This window comes from Trichomonascus vanleenenianus (genome assembly GCF_965637985.1).
Source record: "Trichomonascus vanleenenianus strain CLIB 3782 genome assembly, contig: TRVA0_021S, whole genome shotgun sequence".
Taxonomy (NCBI): Eukaryota; Fungi; Ascomycota; class Dipodascomycetes; order Dipodascales; family Trichomonascaceae; genus Blastobotrys; species Blastobotrys vanleenenianus.
Genome location: NW_027481866.1, coordinates 76,908 through 93,391, shown reverse-complemented (window position 1 = coordinate 93,391; position 16,484 = coordinate 76,908). Strand labels below are relative to the sequence as shown.

At 47.4% G+C, this 16,484-nt stretch overlaps 7 protein-coding genes across 7 annotated transcripts; 4 read left to right on the top strand and 3 right to left on the bottom strand.

Annotated features, from left to right (window-relative positions):
* Positions 1-83: 83 nt before the first annotated feature.
* Positions 84-1,256, top strand: KTR4 (glycosyltransferase family 15 protein; the record flags this gene model as incomplete). The annotated part of the gene is made up of 1 exon (XM_076685074.1): positions 84-1,256. The coding sequence occupies one exon, from the start codon at positions 84-86 to the stop codon at positions 1,254-1,256; it is 1,173 nt and encodes a 390-aa protein (XP_076540671.1).
* Positions 1,257-1,467: 211 nt separating this feature from the next.
* On the bottom strand, positions 1,468-3,108 carry SPS1 (STE20 family serine/threonine-protein kinase; the record flags this gene model as incomplete). The annotated part of the gene is made up of 1 exon (XM_076685073.1): positions 1,468-3,108. The coding sequence occupies one exon, from the start codon at positions 3,106-3,108 to the stop codon at positions 1,468-1,470; it is 1,641 nt and encodes a 546-aa protein (XP_076540670.1).
* Positions 3,109-5,208: 2,100 nt separating this feature from the next.
* On the top strand, positions 5,209-6,489 carry MFM1 (CorA family magnesium transporter; the record flags this gene model as incomplete). The annotated part of the gene is made up of 1 exon (XM_076685072.1): positions 5,209-6,489. One exon carries the CDS (start codon positions 5,209-5,211, stop codon positions 6,487-6,489), a length of 1,281 nt encoding a protein of 426 aa, XP_076540669.1.
* Positions 6,490-6,947: 458 nt separating this feature from the next.
* Positions 6,948-8,503, bottom strand: TRVA0_021S00914 (uncharacterized protein; the record flags this gene model as incomplete). Its single annotated transcript, XM_076685071.1, has 2 exons — positions 6,948-8,199; positions 8,292-8,503. The coding sequence occupies 2 exons, from the start codon at positions 8,501-8,503 to the stop codon at positions 6,948-6,950; spliced, it is 1,464 nt and encodes a 487-aa protein (XP_076540668.1).
* A 401-nt stretch (positions 8,504-8,904) lies between these two features.
* On the bottom strand, positions 8,905-10,536 carry SGV1 (serine/threonine-protein kinase BUR1; the record flags this gene model as incomplete). Its single annotated transcript, XM_076685070.1, has 1 exon — positions 8,905-10,536. The coding sequence occupies one exon, from the start codon at positions 10,534-10,536 to the stop codon at positions 8,905-8,907; it is 1,632 nt and encodes a 543-aa protein (XP_076540667.1).
* A 1,002-nt stretch (positions 10,537-11,538) lies between these two features.
* Positions 11,539-12,702, top strand: ETR1 (enoyl-[acyl-carrier-protein] reductase; the record flags this gene model as incomplete). Its single annotated transcript, XM_076685069.1, has 2 exons — positions 11,539-11,627; positions 11,688-12,702. The coding sequence occupies 2 exons, from the start codon at positions 11,539-11,541 to the stop codon at positions 12,700-12,702; spliced, it is 1,104 nt and encodes a 367-aa protein (XP_076540666.1).
* Positions 12,703-14,657: 1,955 nt separating this feature from the next.
* HXT15 (hexose transporter Hxt15p) lies at positions 14,658-16,286 on the top strand (the record flags this gene model as incomplete). Its single annotated transcript, XM_076685068.1, has 1 exon — positions 14,658-16,286. One exon carries the CDS (start codon positions 14,658-14,660, stop codon positions 16,284-16,286), a length of 1,629 nt encoding a protein of 542 aa, XP_076540665.1.
* Between the last annotated feature and the right edge of the window lie 198 nt (positions 16,287-16,484).

The following is a 16,484-nucleotide window of genomic DNA, read 5'->3' as shown; positions in this document are numbered from 1 at the left end:
GGTGTGTCGGCGGAGTTTGAAAAATTAAAGCGCGGGCCCCACGTTGATATTTCATAAGACGGTCCAAACGGTCTAAAGAATAAATGATCAGGCTGAGGAAACGAGTAGCCGTTCTTCTGGCGGCTATTCTCGCTCTCATAGTAACCATTGCCTGCCTGTGGATCAGGCTGGACGCTCAGTGGTTCCCGACATATCCCTACGCCCTCTCACGCAACCCGGTTATGAAGGACACCATCGAGCCCCCTGAGGAGCTTATTAGTCGACCAGGACCAGATCACCAGAATGTCAACGCTACGTTGCTCTCGTTGGTGAGAAATAGCGAGCTTAAAGACTTGATCAACACTATGAAGGACGTGGAGCGGACGTTCAACTCAAAATTCAACTATCCCTGGACGTTCCTCAACGACGAACCTTTTTCGGAGGAGTTCAAAACAGAAACGAGCAAGCTCACGAAAGCCAAGGTGCATTATGAGGTGGTTCCGCCTGAGCACTGGCTGGAGCCGTCGTGGATCAATGGAGAGCTCCAGAACGCTTCTGAGATTTATCTCAAGTCGGAGAAAGTGCAGTACTCACTCATGAAATCGTACCACCGGATGTGCAGGTGGAACTCAGGCATGTTCTTCCACCATCCACGGCTTAAGGAGTTCAGGTGGTACTGGCGTGTTGAGCCAAAGACGCAGTATTTCTGCGATATTGACTACGACGTGTTCAAGTTCATGGAGGACACTAAGAAGGCATATGGGTTCAATATCAACCTGTACGACTCGCCACAGAGTATTCGAACCCTCTGGCCTACTACTCTAGAGTTTATTTCTGAGTACCCGGAGTTTGTTCACGAGAACAGCTCAATTGGTTGGCTTACAGACTCATCGAACCGGCCAGAGCACAACCGAATTGCCCAGGGGTATTCTACTTGCCATTTCTGGTCGAATTTTGAGATTGCAGACATGGACTTCTGGCGGTCTGAGGCGTATCAGAAGTACTTTGACCATTTAGATCGATCAGGCGGGTTCTTTTATGAGCGATGGGGCGATGCTCCAGTGCATTCCATTGCAGCTGGGCTCTTCTTGGACCAGAAGCAAATCCACTGGTTTAAGGATATTGGGTACCACCATTCGCCGTACTTCAACTGTCCCAATTCACCAAAGTGCAAAGGATGCGTTCCGGGGCTCTTCTCTAAGGGCAAAGATGTGATTCAGGAGAATTGTCTGCCCATTTGGGCCAAATATGGCGGATTGGACCACTCTGAGTTCTAACCACAATACATTGCATTCTGCCCGGCTAAATAGTAACGATATTTCGGGTGGGCGATATAGTGATGATGCTAACCTAGAATACGACATGATAATTGAGACGCGAATTGGATTTCCAACAAATTTCATATACACCAATTGCTATTATCACAGGTAAAATTATATACTTGAATTACAATAATATTAATAACGAAGATATACAAAAAAAAACGCGTTACTTGTGGCGCTCGTAATTCTGATCCAGCCACCGATTAAGGAGCAGCTCTTCCACCGGATCGCGCTTCCGCAGAGAGCTCTCAGCGCTTTCTTTATTTAATGCAGATTGGTAATGCCGGTCGCGCTGGGCATATTGATAGATCTTCCTCACCAAATACGTTTCTGTCGCAGTGGATATAGACCCGTCCTGGAACCACCCAACAATGTTCTTCAGAGCAAGCGCATCATTGCGGTTCTCCAACTTCTTAGAACACAGAACATGGTCAATCGCCTTCGCGACAACACTGTCCGAAATCAAAGTCCGTCGAGAGCTTGTAGTGCCACTCGGGATCGGCGGAAGCGGCCTCTGGCTGCTGGCCGAGTTTCGGAACTCAGCGTCCATTGTGCTATTATAAGTAGTCCCATCCAAAGTGCCAATGCCAGTACGCTGGTCATCGTCTTCGTCATCTTCATCATGCTGTTTGCTACTCTGTGAATATTGTGGATGGTTGCTAGGGGCGGACTGGAAGGTTGACGGCTGCTCGGGGACAGCCATGGCCATGAACCCCTCGGTCGGCTTGACTGTATCAAAGTCCCATCCACCATCATCGTCATTGTCATCTGCCGCACCCAGAGGAGCAACAGTCTGAATAGTCGGCTGGTATACTTTCTGTTTCCGCGGTCGCTTGTCAATGTACTTCTCCCGTCGCTCGATTACCTTGAGCAGGCGGCTCTTCTTCCCCGCGTTGCGAATGAATCGATGCTTGAGCAATTGCGTCACAGACGGCCGCTTGTTGGGATCTTTCTGTAGACATGCGGCCACAAAGTCCTTAAAGTCGCGAGAAAAGTCTCCTTCAAGTCGAGGAGGATCGTTCTTCGGGATCAGGAACAACACCTTCATGGGGTGGCAGTCCGACAATGGCGGTTCGCCTTTGGCAAACTCAATTGCTGTAATTCCCAGAGACCAAATATCGGCTTTGTATCCGTAGTCTTCCTGTTTGATGACTTCAGGGGCCATCCAGAAGGGGGTGCCGACAAACGTATTCCGCCTGGACAAGTTATTCGACAATTGAGTCGCCACTCCAAAATCTGCGATCTTTACATCGCCGTCAGAGGACACAAGAACGTTGGCGGCCTTGATATCTCGGTGGATTTTGCCGTTTTCATGCAGATACTGGAGTGCTAGCAAGAGCTCTTTGCACACAATGGCGATCGACTCTTCATCGAAAGTGCCCGGTCGCAGCAAATCGAGCCCTGAGCCACCCCCTAGGTACTCCATTATGATCCATAGCTTATGGCCCTTGACAAAGCATCCGTAGTACTTTGTCACTCGCGAGTTGTTGCACCCAGCAAGGATGGCGATTTCCTTCTGGATCTCATCAATATCGTCGTCACTGCTCTCTAGATCAATCTCTTTTACAGCAACGACCCTGGACATGACGTTATCCACAGCCCGGTAGACGACACCAAAGCTTCCGCTGCCCAGCTCCTCTAGTAGAGTGAACTGGTTCGCAGAGAAATTACGCCGGTCGTCGATAGACCTGAGCGACGATATCGATCCATTATTTGAGTACGCCGCTGTGGCGGTAGTCGCTGTAGTCGTAGAAGACGAGAACGATGAATGCGAAGACACACTTGAAGGGGCACTGGACTTGGACATTATGCAATCATACTACTATAACTACTGCTACAGGGGGGTGGACTTTTATTGCGGGTATCTAAAAAAATTTCAGCAAATATCTCTAAAAGCAGGGTATTTTTGGCAGCCACTAGGTAGGGGTATATACTTTGAAGCAGTATTGTAATTAACCGTACAGGGGATCGTACGTACGCAGCAGTGGCTTATCCTTTCCCTGGACTTCCTTCGTTTCTATGGACTTTACAGCCTGAGACATTTGGTTTTTGCGGGACGAAAAGTAAACAAAAGTCACGTGAGGTCCATATAAAACGCCGCTTTTATGGCGCCCCTGATCGGCGTCATCTTTAGAAATATGTGTATATTTTGGTAATACATATGGAGGTATTATGTAGTTAATAATTGGCACTTTCGTGCATAAAGTATATTTCAAGTTTCTGTGGGTGATATGTCTGCAGTATGGTACTGGTGGATAGGTAGAGTACCGGGGGCAGTATAGTACGTAGTGAACTGCGGCATATCATATACCCTTGTACAGTTCGAGTGGTGAAAAATGTTGCAGGTCAAGGAATCATATTGTTTCGATCGGGTTCCAGTGGTGATCTGTTGATCCAATCTTTGCTGAAAACAAAAATATTGTTGTACTCAGGTAGATGAGTTTCAAGCAGCCAGCCATCCAAATGCGGCGAATTTTACTTGCGTGGATGATTATCTTTCTTTGAAGTTGGAGTCCCTTTCTGCAGGATTGGTATGCTATTTTTTTTGTAAATTTTGAAACTTCAGGAGAATGAAAAGCATTCTTGGATTGTCCAGTGCATTTGTAACGGTTTTGTATTGTATCAATACACAAACGTTATATTGTAACCTCATTTACATGCACTACAGTGTATCGTGGTAGTCCGCACAAAGTACTTCAATTGCGCAAGGTAATGGCTTCATATGAAGGGATGCTTTTTTAGAAATATAACCTGGGCATAGCAACTTTCAACATGGGCGACTATTTGTAATCGACTTTGTTTGTCCGCAGTTTACCATTGGAGCATCTCACCAATTCGTCATCTGACAGGAAGATTGTACTACCAGTTCATCCACAGCTATGTTAGTTCCGGAGAAATATCTTCCATCCCGCTCCTGGATGAGTTTTCTTCGCAGTTGATGAAAGCGCATGAAAATATTGATCTAGTGTGGAGTCATGTTCTGTTGAAAAGCCCTCTCAGTTTGATATGCTTTTTAATTGAGACCTCAAATAATCAGATGGCGATTTCGTGGGTATAATAGAAACAGCGCTGTATATAATTAGGTCTACCAATAACATCGGCACCCTGTACTGATGAAGTCTTTCCAAACTTCGCACAGTCTTTTCCGAAGCATCCTGTCTCTTTATTTAGTGACTATAGCCCATTAATTCCTTCGCATATATCTCTGAACCTCCAATAGCGCTGGTAGTGCCTATTAGTAAATGGAGGGTTGGATATCTGTAACGGCATGGTACTATCTGTATTAGCAAGAAAGCAGTTTCATGGTATGGATGGCGATCTTCAAGGTAGATATTAATTTTAGCGCTTCCATCTGATTAACTTCCATTAATATTTTCGGCTGGTCGTTTATACTCAAACGCAGCTCGCATGTTCACATATTGCTCATGTATTGTACTGTACTAATGACTAAAAAACTGATAGTTCTATGGCTTGAAAAGAATAACGGAGGTAGCGACCCCCGAGATAATACCATCAGCAGAATCTTAGACGTGTGCCATAATTACTCGTTTATTCTCTCGCACATCAAAATATCTCGCTTAGAATAATCCGCTATCGCTTCTCAAATTTCCACCAGCTGTTATAAAAGCGCGACTTTCAACTGCTTCAAAGGATCTACACCTTCCATAAAACTGGTAGTACATATATAGTCGAACTACACAGAACTAATGACGTATGCATAGATATAATCTCATCAAGATAACTCATTCATAGTGCCAAGAAGTCATTTAAAGGAAGTCGTTAAGTTATATGGCGGGTTCGTACGGCTGAACCCCCGCCGGTCGGAGATCGAAATTTCCATGTCAATCTTATCTCACTCGGACCTTTTAATACTAATTCTTCCCGCTAATATAGACTCTGAACACTGATGGCACATATAGCGAGGCCTATATTCAGTGTCCTGCGGAAGCCTCCTCTGGCCCCGCTTGCCCCAACTTTCCGGCGCTTCAGTAGCGGCGTTGGCGGCAGATGGCAGAAATCAGAGCAACCCAAACTTCTGAGTGACCGGCTGAGGCTGACGAACTCGTCAACACCATTACTTGGGGCAGCTGACGGGACTACTGCATCTAGTCCTGCTGCATTCAAGTCTCTCAATGACTTGATTCTCCAAAAAAGCCTTAGCCACCGCAGCATCGGTGACCACCTGGTCCGGTGCACTGTGTTTGATTTGCATGGCAATGTCAAGGTCGTTTCGGGCGAGTTCAAGCGATCTGAATTGCTCTCCAAGCATGGTCTGCTGCCGCGAGACTTGCGGAAGCTGGATATTGGCACCAGCAGCATTGTTCCGTCGATTTTGGTGCGGACAAACTCCATTCTCGTAAACCTTTTGCATATCAGGGCACTCATCAAAGCCGATATGGTTCTTCTGTTCGACGCATACGGATCAACCGACTCTAAGACCCAGAGCGTGTTCATGTACGACCTCGAGCACAAGCTGAGGTATGGCACGAAGACTATGGGCGGCCTGCCATACGAGATGCGAGCTCTGGAGGCCATCTTCATCTCGGTCGTGACTGCCCTGGACGCGGAAATGCAGGTCCACACGACAGTTATTAACGGTATTCTGGCAGAGCTGGAAGACGACATTGACCGAGAAAAGCTGCGGCTGTTGCTTATCCAGAGCAAAAAGCTCTCCTCGTTCTACCAAAAGGCTACTCTTATTAGAGACGCTATAGAAGAGCTGCTGGATCAGGACGAGGATCTAGCGGGAATATATCTTACTGAGAAGCTCAAGGGCACGCCGCGAGATGAGGACGCAGACCACGGAGAGATTGAGATGCTGTTGGAGTCGTACTACAAGCACTGTGATGAAATTGTTCAGACAGTGGGCAATCTTATTAACAACATCCGCAGTACGGAGGAGATTATCAACATTATCCTCGACTCTAACCGAAACTCCTTGATGTTGCTGGACCTCAAGTTCCAAATCGGCACTTTGGGGTTAGGAGGCGGGGCGTTTATTGCTTCTCTCTATGGCATGAACCTCATGAACTTCATTGAAGAAACCAACTGGGGATTCCTGTTGGTCAGCGGCGTTGTCACAGTGTTCTCAATCGGCATTGTCATATACGCGCTGAGGAATCTCCAACGAGTGCAACGAATTACGATGATGATCCAACGAAATAGGAAAAACAAACGCAAGAAGTAGTCCTGTATATATACTAACGATTCCTTTCACTACCCACAAACACTTCACTGCTTCATTTAACTTGGGGGGCCAGCCCCCAAACCCCCTTGGCTCCGCTTCGCGGAGGAACAATTGATCTCTACAAGATCTCCGCGAAGCGGAGCCCCAGGGGGGTTTGGGGGGACTAGTCCCCCCATGAACACCCCACTGCTTCATTTAACTTGGGGGCCAGCCCCCAACCCCCCCTGGCTCCGCTTCGCGGGGATCTTGTAGAGACCAATTGATCCTCCGCGAAGCGGAGCCCCAGGCGTGAGGCGGCGCGTTGTCGGGGGGTAGCCTTCACTTGTCGAGAGATCCGTGAGGGGTTCGTAGAACGATAGTCCGTAGGTTGAGTGCCTTTAAAATAACTAAAGTATTATTTAACGATTGAGCAGTACTCAAAGCGGTGTTCAGCACTTCCGCAAAATTTGCAGTGAGAGTTAAAGGCAAACGTAGGGGGCATTGGCAGATTGCGTCCTGTTGGTTGTGTTCGTTTTCACTTTCAGAAGCTTGACCATTTCCGCGACGTGCTTGGGATCGTTGACAATTTTGGAGGTTCCGAGGTGGTAGGCTAGGAGTACCTGGCCTGTCATTTGGTCCGTATTGTTTGGCGCACGATTATATGCGTCCAAATTGTAGCCGCCACCTTGTTGTTGGTCATCGCAGTTCAACCTGGTGCTGGTAGGGAAGTCGATAAGCCGGTCAAAGTCCAAAAACCGCATGTGGGAGGGGGTAAGGCCAGTCGAATTGTGGAGGTGGTTGTCGAACTTCTGGATAAGGTCCATCATTTCTGGAATAGTGAGGTATTCCATTTGTAAGTTCGTGAATTGTCCTTCGAGGAACGAGATCCAGGTTTCGGGGCAGTGGCACATAATAGTTGCCAGGGTAGCGTGGATCGGCACCTTGTGCTTGTCTGGATTGGACGAAAGTTTAATAGCATAATTGAGCAAGGCATGAAGCAGAGTTAGGTAAATGTTAAACGGGATACAGTGAAGAGACATGTACCCGTTAACTGTTTGAAGGGTGCCTAGGAAAATGACAATGAACTGATAATTGTCAATGTAGTCAATAAGAGTTTGCTGCCATCCAGGAAGAGTGGTAGATGTCAAGTTCGGGAATGATTTGGTCCCTACGGTCGTTGTGGTATTAGTTCCTGAAGTTGTGGTGCCGGTAGTAGTTGCGGCACCGTCAATTGCAGCGTTGGTAGCGCTGGCTTCGGCAACAGTAGTTGGTGGAGTGGTAGTAGAAGTATTGTTCTCATCCCTAAGCGTGATGCAAGTGTTGCGGAGATGATTGAAGACCACTTTTTTGAGGCTAGACAGTGGGAGCTCAAGGAATTGGTTTTGGAGAAACGTTGCGAACTCCAGCTGGTTGTTGCGGAGTTGAGCTGGGAAGGTAACGAGGTAGTTCTTTATTGAATAAGTTATGCTGTACTGGGGGTAATCCACAGCTCTGTAGTGCAGGTGGTGTTCTTGATTCATGGGGAAACCAGGGCGTTGCTGAGGGTTACGGGGGAAATCATTCTTCCAAGTAGTGCGGGGCTTGGGGGCTGTTTGCGCCCTCATTCGTTGAGGTAACTTGGATTCGTCGTAGTCCACCATTTTTGTGAGGCTGAGCGTTGTCGGGTGGTAGCCTTCACTAGTCGAGAGATCCGTGAGGGGTTCGTAGAACGATAGTCCGTACGTTGAGTGCCTTTAAAATAACCAAAGTATTAGCTTTCGCTTGAAGAGATATAGGCAGAAGATCTGACCGAGGTTGTGGCAGTCTCCTGTTGTAGTCCTTACCTAGTGGGCAAGTCAGTGAAGAAGTCCAATTGGGTTGAGTATTTGTCAAAATCAGAGAAAAGAGTGAGTGACGAGGATTGTCGCTCGATATCCGCTCTCCTTTTATAGACGAATTGGCGGACTTCATCTTCGGCGGATCCAGTTCGTTCATGGTCTGATGGTTCGGAAGGCGCTTGCTGTTTATAGGTTAGATCGAGGGGAAAGGCGTCCATGGGTCCACTTTGAAATAATTCATCGTTTATATAAGTGGTTGAGGCGTCGTGCTCCCTGTTGGTGAGTCTGGAGCGGCCCAGACTCACCACACAGGGACTGCTCCCCACCATGAACACTCCACTGCTTCATTTAACTTGGGGGCCAGCCCCCAAACCCCCCTGGCTCCGCTTCGCGGAGGATCAATTGGTCTCTACAAGATCTCCGCGAAGCGGAGCCCCAGGGGGGTTTGGGGGGACTAGTCCCCCCATGAACACTCCACTGCCCCAATTAACTTGGGGGCTATCGAAGCTCTGTTGTATGACATGCAATTCACTACAGACAACAAAAGAGCTATTGATGCAGTCATTATACAGAGGATAAGGCTCTGCTTCGCGGGAGAATATATACAATACTTGAAAATTTAGTCCTTTTTTCGTCGCTTGGCCACTGCCTGCACATCTTCGTCATAATTGAGCATATTCGGAACATTGGAAAAAGTCCCCGGATTATCATCATCGTATTGGGGCATTGGAGGAGGCGGCGGCGGCGGTGGAGGAGGAGCATGAGGTGGTGGTGGCGGTGGTGGCGGCGGTGGAGGAGGTAAGTGTTCTTTCCTGTACGGGGGATTCAACCCCTGGTCATGGTATGGCGGTCTGTTGGACCGATATGGAGGCTCGGGAGGCGGAGGCAGAGGCGGCGGCTGATGTCCTCCTCGTCTCTTATACGGGGGCTCTGGAGGCATATTATGACCGCGATGTCGTCTGTTCCTCCGCTGATGGCGATCGCCACGGTAGTGTCGGTCTCTATTATTATTATGCTCATGGTAGTGTCGGTTATTGTTATGCGGCCGGTAGGAGTCCTGTCTATGCGACGGAGGGAACTGGTCATAGAACATTTCCGGTCGAGGCGGTAGGTTCATTGCAAATGGCTGATCGTAGGCGTTATGGCTGCCCATTTTTTGCGCATGTTGCGACGGGTCCACGTTCGGAGCATGCGGAATAGCCTTGCGGAAGTTGCTCTTAGCGTTCATCTCGTGAGAATCTTGGTACCGCGGGAGCTTGTCCTTGGTAGCTGGTAGAGGGTCGCTAATGAAAAATCGGTGCGCCAGTGCGCCAATTGCCGTCAATCGGGTCAATGGATTGATGTCAAGCAGTCCGGCCAAAAGCGACAGAGAAGGCGAGTCGAGCTCTTTAAACACCGACTCAAACTGTCTGTGGTATGGTCCGTACGTCATTTTGCCTCCTGGAAGCTTATCAAAGCTAGGCATTGTCTCCTGGGTGGGTGATCCAAGCAGCTTGAAAATGCGGTGGCCCTGGTCTATGTCGGAGACACCTTGCAGAATTGGCGCTCCCTTGAACATCTCACCAAACACACACCCGATCCCCCACATATCAATTGCAGTGGTATACTTTGCCTCGCCTAGGATCAGCTCGGGTGGTCTGTACCACCGAGTAACAACCATTGAAGTGTACGCGTATTTACCCGGGCCTGCTCCGGCTCCAGCCTTTGGCGGAGGATCATAGTACTTTCTGGCCAGGCCGAAGTCGGCAATCTTCACTGTGCCATTGTTATCAATGAGGATGTTGGCTGTTTTAATGTCTCTGTGCAGATATTGCCTCTCATGGAGGTATTTCATCCCTTCGAGCAGCTGCTTCATGTACAGTTTGATATGCGGAAGAGACAGCTTTACATTGGGGTTCTGGAGCAACCCACTAAGATCGTGATCCATGTAGGGGGTCACCATGTACACTGGAGGGCGCGGATCGGGGTTGCTCTGCTCTGGAGGCGCCCCGATGACCATTTCCACGAGGGGAATCACGTTCTCGTGCTGTAGGTCTTTGAGAACTCTAATTTCTCTCAGAGCAGTCAGTGGGAAGCCTTCCTTCTCATTGTGCATGAAGATCCGCTTGAGGGCGACCAATTGGCCGGTTGATTTCCTGCGCGCTTTGTGGACCTCGCCAAATGTGCCTTCGCCAAGCTTCTCCAGCAGAGCATAGCTGCCCTCTATTGCTGAGCATCCTACGAATTCCTGCTGCGTGTTATCGCCTGCCATCTTTCGAAGTCCATTACAAACTTCTACTGGTTAAATCGGCAGGGAAAAGAGAGATCGGGTGGTGGGTTTGCTGTGAGCCTCTGGGTGTCAGCCCCCAAAAAAGTCAAATTTCAGCTTTTCGCTTAATAAGCGATTAGTACGCGGAATCGCGACAAACCGACTTCACCACCCATAATCCGATTCGACATAACCCAAGTAGAACCATTGAGGTATGGCCAATATCCCCATATCGAATATGGTCAATGTTCCACTTATACTGCATCGATGCTCCACATATATACAGTATGTCGGATATCATCAATATTTTTCCACTAGTATCGTATCGTACCATATATCGAATTGATCAATATTTCTTGATATTCCACAGATATGTCACATATTACCAATATTCCGCAGGTAGATACGACCAACACTTGTATACATCAGATATGACCAATACCTCGCATACTTATATCGAATATGACCAGTACATCGCATATGTGTATCAGATATGGTCAACCTCACATCTATCGTACACCGAATATAAATACCGTCAATTTCACACATATAATATCATTACTAATGTAGCTGGCTCATTAGTAGACAGCAGATTAGTTGCTTCCGACTATTAAATCTTAACCTCGGATAGATCATACCTCGGATATAAGGCATCTAATGTCTCTCCACCGGTTCCTGTTCAAAAGTGCAACATGTACCGTCGCCACAATTATACAATTGAACATTCACTCGGTTTCTATACATGTAACTACGCTTATTCAATTGATCAAAAATATTACGAGGGAATTTACACGTTATAAACGCAACAGTTAAACAGCAATATTAGTGGGGAGCGGCGTCTGGGGTTCATATAGCAGCCGAGAGCGCGCGCGCAGAGTAAGATAAGCCCTGCGGTGATGGGCGACTTCCATACCCCGTTTCGGATCTCTACGCATCTCGACGCTTAGAAATCAACAATCTCATTTAAAGCCTCAATTTACAGTATAAATTAAGCGCGATATCACCATGGCCTCTAAAATTCTGCGACGAGCAATGACCACCAAAGCAAGAGCCTTCGTTTTCCCAAAGTATGGCGACCCTCGGGAGGTTGTCAAGTAAGTGTCTTCCACCAATCAACAAGGAGAATTGAATTAACCCTGACAATTGAAATGCAGGCCACTCTCAGTTAATGTCCCTGAGCCTAAGGACAATGAAGTTCAGCTGAAATTGCTGGCGTTCCCAATCAATCCATCTGATATCAACCAGATTCAGGGCATTTACCCTTCCCGACCGGTCTTCCGCGAAGATCTGGGCACCTCGGAACCCGTCGCAATTGGCGGAAATGAGGGCGTCTACGAGGTTGTTAAGGTCGGTTCCAAGGTCTCCAGTGCCAAGGTTGGCGACTGGGCTGTTCCGGCTAGTGTCTGCTTTGGCACCTGGCGAACTGGGGCCACGGTTGACGAGAAAGCTATGAACTACATTCCGGACCACGCCAATAACAAGCCTATTCAGGTTGCTACGGTCTCTGTAAATCCGACGACTGCGCACCAGATGCTCAAGGAGTTTGTCGATCTCCATCCGGGCGACTTCTTCATCCAGAATGGCGCCAATTCCGGTGTAGGCCGGGCCGCTATTCAGTTCGGCAAGCTCTGGGGGCTCAAGAGCATCAACATTGTCCGAGACCGACCAGACTTGGACAAGCTTAAGAAAGAACTTCAGGATCTTGGCGCGACTTATGTAATTACTGAGGAAGAGCTTGGCGACAAGGAGTTTGACAAGCAGATTAAGGAGTGGACTAAGGACTCCGAGATCAAGCTTGCTCTCAACTGCATTGGCGGCAAGAATTGCACCAACATGTCGCGAAAGCTCTCTCCAGGCGGCCATCTTGTTACTTATGGCGGTATGTCTGGCCAGCCGTTGACTTTTGGTGTGGGTTCTTTTATCTTCCAGGACATCCACGCCCATGGCTACTGGGTGTCTGCCTGGGGCAAGAAGAACCCGGGCAAGAAGTTTGAGTTGGTGAAGAAGTTGCTCAAGATGATGGCCGATGGCGAGCTTGTAGAGCCTCCAGTGTCGACCGTCAAGCTTTCCCTGTCTAGCTCTGATGAGGAGCTGGGCAAGGTCATAACTGAAGCTTTGGCTAACACCATGGCCTCCAAGGGCAAGCAGTTGATTACTTTGGAGGAGTAGTAATTAGTTCTTTGTATTCTTATAAATATTAAATTACGCGGTAGATGGCCTTATTATTAATTGACCACTTAGGTAACGGGTTATCGTTAGTGAGAACCGTTATTGGGGGCATTGAGGCGATAAGGCAAGGGATTAAGTATGTATTACAGTACCTAATAAGTCATATGTGCTTTTTGTACATAATCTGGGTTCTATTAGAGTCGGCGAGGTGTTTGTTTTTGAAGGAAAGATATGAACTTGGTGGGCAATTGGTGGAGTCAGGTTTACTGCCATAGTCGTACCAAGTTTGGTCTGACTCATTTTTACAATATTTGTGTCATCTGAGAGATCTATTCTAGCTAACTGATGATGTTGATAGAATTTGACTGTCCTTAAAGTGAGTGAAGGATAAACCATGCGGGGACGGAGAAACGAGCTAAGTTGAAGTAACATCCGATGGGCACACTACTCTGATGAGCTTTTCTCCGCTATTACTTTTTCAAGATTACCGTTGGACGATAAATCTTTTTATTCTGCTGCAAATTCTTCAGGCTTACTATGACCAGAGGGCAAAGTTTTTTCCGAAACATTCATCAATGATACCATGCTCCTCTACGCTCTGATTTGGCGATGTTGCAACCCTGAACATCTCCATCCGATTCTCCTTTCGAGGCGACCCAGTTCAATGACTATAGCGGAACCCACATGCGATTGGTCGTTTAAGCGGAACGACCTAGAGCTATAGATCATATACTGTAATCGCTTGCTGTGGACGGAAATTTCGTGCTGCTGCACAGACAACTCCATAAAGCTAACCCTTACTAGTACCCTTAATAAAAGAAAAGAAACTACATTACCGTAACTGAAATTATAGTAACTGCTGTACTTTTACACCCCCCTCCGCAGTTCTGGAATCGATGTTTGATCAATCTCTTTTTTGCGGGACCATGAACACGTAGCCGTATTACGTGCCGGACTCCACTACCGGTACACGTATACTTAGCCGCATATGGACTAGCAAAACTACACATGTATTATATTCTTCATTTAACTAGTAGCGCATATTAAATGACCCGAGCTCGGAGGATCATGGCCCCACATGCATATAAACCGCCCAAGCCTTGTGGTGCGGCTCACTGAGCGGTTCAATTGATTTGCACCGACACTTACTTAATTAGGTGATCCGTGCCCCTGTGCGGCTGGACATTAAAGCTTAGTTCTCTAGCCATACGGTGGGGGGTCGAAACCTCCGTCCAACGAGTCCAATGAGAACGACCTTCTCCATTAATTCCTAAATGTGCAATATCTCCACCATTTTCTCATGCTGATGCGCATGATGGTGCTGCGTTTTATTTCTTATTTTCTCCGCATTCGTAAGCCATTTTCAGTACGGTAGTCTACGGCCTTTTTTAAAGATGGTGACATCGGTTGATCTGAAACTCCGCCCAAATCTCCCAGATACTACGACGTGAAGAGCAGAGGGGTCTGAGGGGGCAGAGGAGGGAAAAATAATACACAATAGCAAGGATCTATGTGGGCTGAGTGGAGAGGCAAAAGATAAGTCGATGAACTGATCAATTGGAGTGGGATAGGAGCAGACTCTCGAGATTAAAGCCGGAACGTGGTGGGTATCTCTTCTCTGCACAGATCTGGGGTATGTTTCTTGTCGACTACCGACGCACAACTGCACTATTATCTCGGGATAATTGCCACTATACCGGCGTATGCAACCGAATTAAACTGCCTACTCACTTTGATCCTTGCTATCCCACCTGACTGCCGTTGATGGACGTTCGTTGGCAAGTGCCCACCCCACATTCGTTTTATTTTACTTTTTTGAGCCCCTCGTCTGCATGTTAATATCGAGCGAACCTGATCGATACAAAAAACGGTATATAAGATCAGGGATATTCCGCCTGAAAAAGGCTTTTATAATCCATTCCCTTCCAAATATCCTCCAGAGATCTGAGTACGCCATGGACGACAATCGCGTTGAGAAGTCAGGCATGACAGACCACGTAGAGCACAGCTCTCTAAATGAGAAGAGGTTGTCCTCCGGCGAGGAAGTTCAATTTGAGAAAGCTATCGCCAACACCCAGGCCAACCTGCATCTTGCCATCGAAGAGCACAAGCCAGCCACATTTGGTAAGGGCATGAAGAAGCTTTATGCCGTCTGCGTTCTGGTTTATTTCTTATCCACCTTGAATGGTTTTGACGGTTCTCTTATGGGTTCAATCAATGCGCTCCCCGAATACCTTGACTACTACAATATGGACCAAGGATCAGCTGGTACCGGCCTTGTGTTCTCCATTTTCAACATTGGTGGTATGACGGGCTCGCTTTTTATTTGGATCTCTGATTATCGAGGCCGAAAATTGGCCATGGCTATAGGGTGTGCTGGCGTAATTATCGGTACTATTGTCACTGCCACTGCTAAGACTACTTCTACATTCATTGGGGGCCGATATCTCCTCTCTTTCTTCTCTGCCATTGCTACTAACGTTGCTCCAATGTATTGCGTTGAGATCGCTCCTCCACATATCCGAGGTATCGTCTCCGGCTTCTACAATACCCTCTGGTACGTCGGTTCCCTTATTGCTGCATTCTCCATTTACGGATGCATGATCCACTTTGAGGGCTCTACCCTTGCATTCCGGCTGCCACTGTGGCTTCAGATGCTCTGTCCAAGTATTGTCTTAATGGGCCTCTATTTCATCCCAGAGTCCCCTCGATGGCTCGTCGGCAAAGATAGAGTTGAACAGGCTCGGCAATTTATTATCGATTACCACTGCAATGGCGACGCCGACCACCCCCTAGTTGAACTTGAGTTGATTGAGATTACCGAGTCGCTCAAGGCTGTCGCTCTCGCCAGTCCAAAATCCTTCTTCGACATTCGAGATCTGTTCATGACGCGATCCGATCGATACCGATTGGCTCTTATTGTTATGTTTGCTTGGTTCGGGCAGTTCTCTGGTAACAATGTCGCGTCTTATTATTTGCCAAATATGCTCAGCGCTGTTGGTATTACCGAACCAAAAACTCAGGTTCTTATGAACGCTATCTATGCCATTGTCGGTTGGGTGTTCGCCTCCATGGGTCCGTTCCTCCACGATCACGTCGGTCGACGAAAAATGTTCCTAGGCGCTACTTTGGGCATCATGGTTTGTCTTTCTCTTGTAGCTGCCACCACTGCAACTTTTCAAAATCAAGAAGCCAAGGGCATCACCAACAACCATCTTTCTTATGCGTCCATTGTATTTATCTACCTCTTCAATGTCGCCTTCTCCATTTCGTATACTGCTATGCAACCTATCTACCCAGGTGAGGTGTCCTCTAACAAGATGCGAGCCAAGGCTATGATGGTACTGGGAATTGTCAGTGGTGTTGCATCGTTTGTAAACCAATTTGCCGCTCCAGTTGCCATGGCCCGCATCAAGTATTGGTTCTATGTCTTCTTCGTTTTCTGGGATATGATTGAGTTCGCCCTTATCTACTTCTTCTTTGTTGAGACCAAGGGCCGAACTCTTGAGGAGCTCGAAGTTGTTTTCGAAGCCGAGAACCCAGTCAAGGCTTCTCTCAAGAGCTTCGACGATATTTCCGTCTAAGTGTTCTAGTCTCTTTTGTCTTTTCTTTCATACTATCACTGGTATATATTTTGTTTTGAAATTTACTAGCTTTCGCACTGATGCTATTCCAATCTATTGTTTGATGATACATATTATACGGAGTAAAAAGGTTCATCGGCATCACGTCAAATGCAATTTCAAAGTGAAATTGATGACTGCCTTTTCCTCGCTATATAC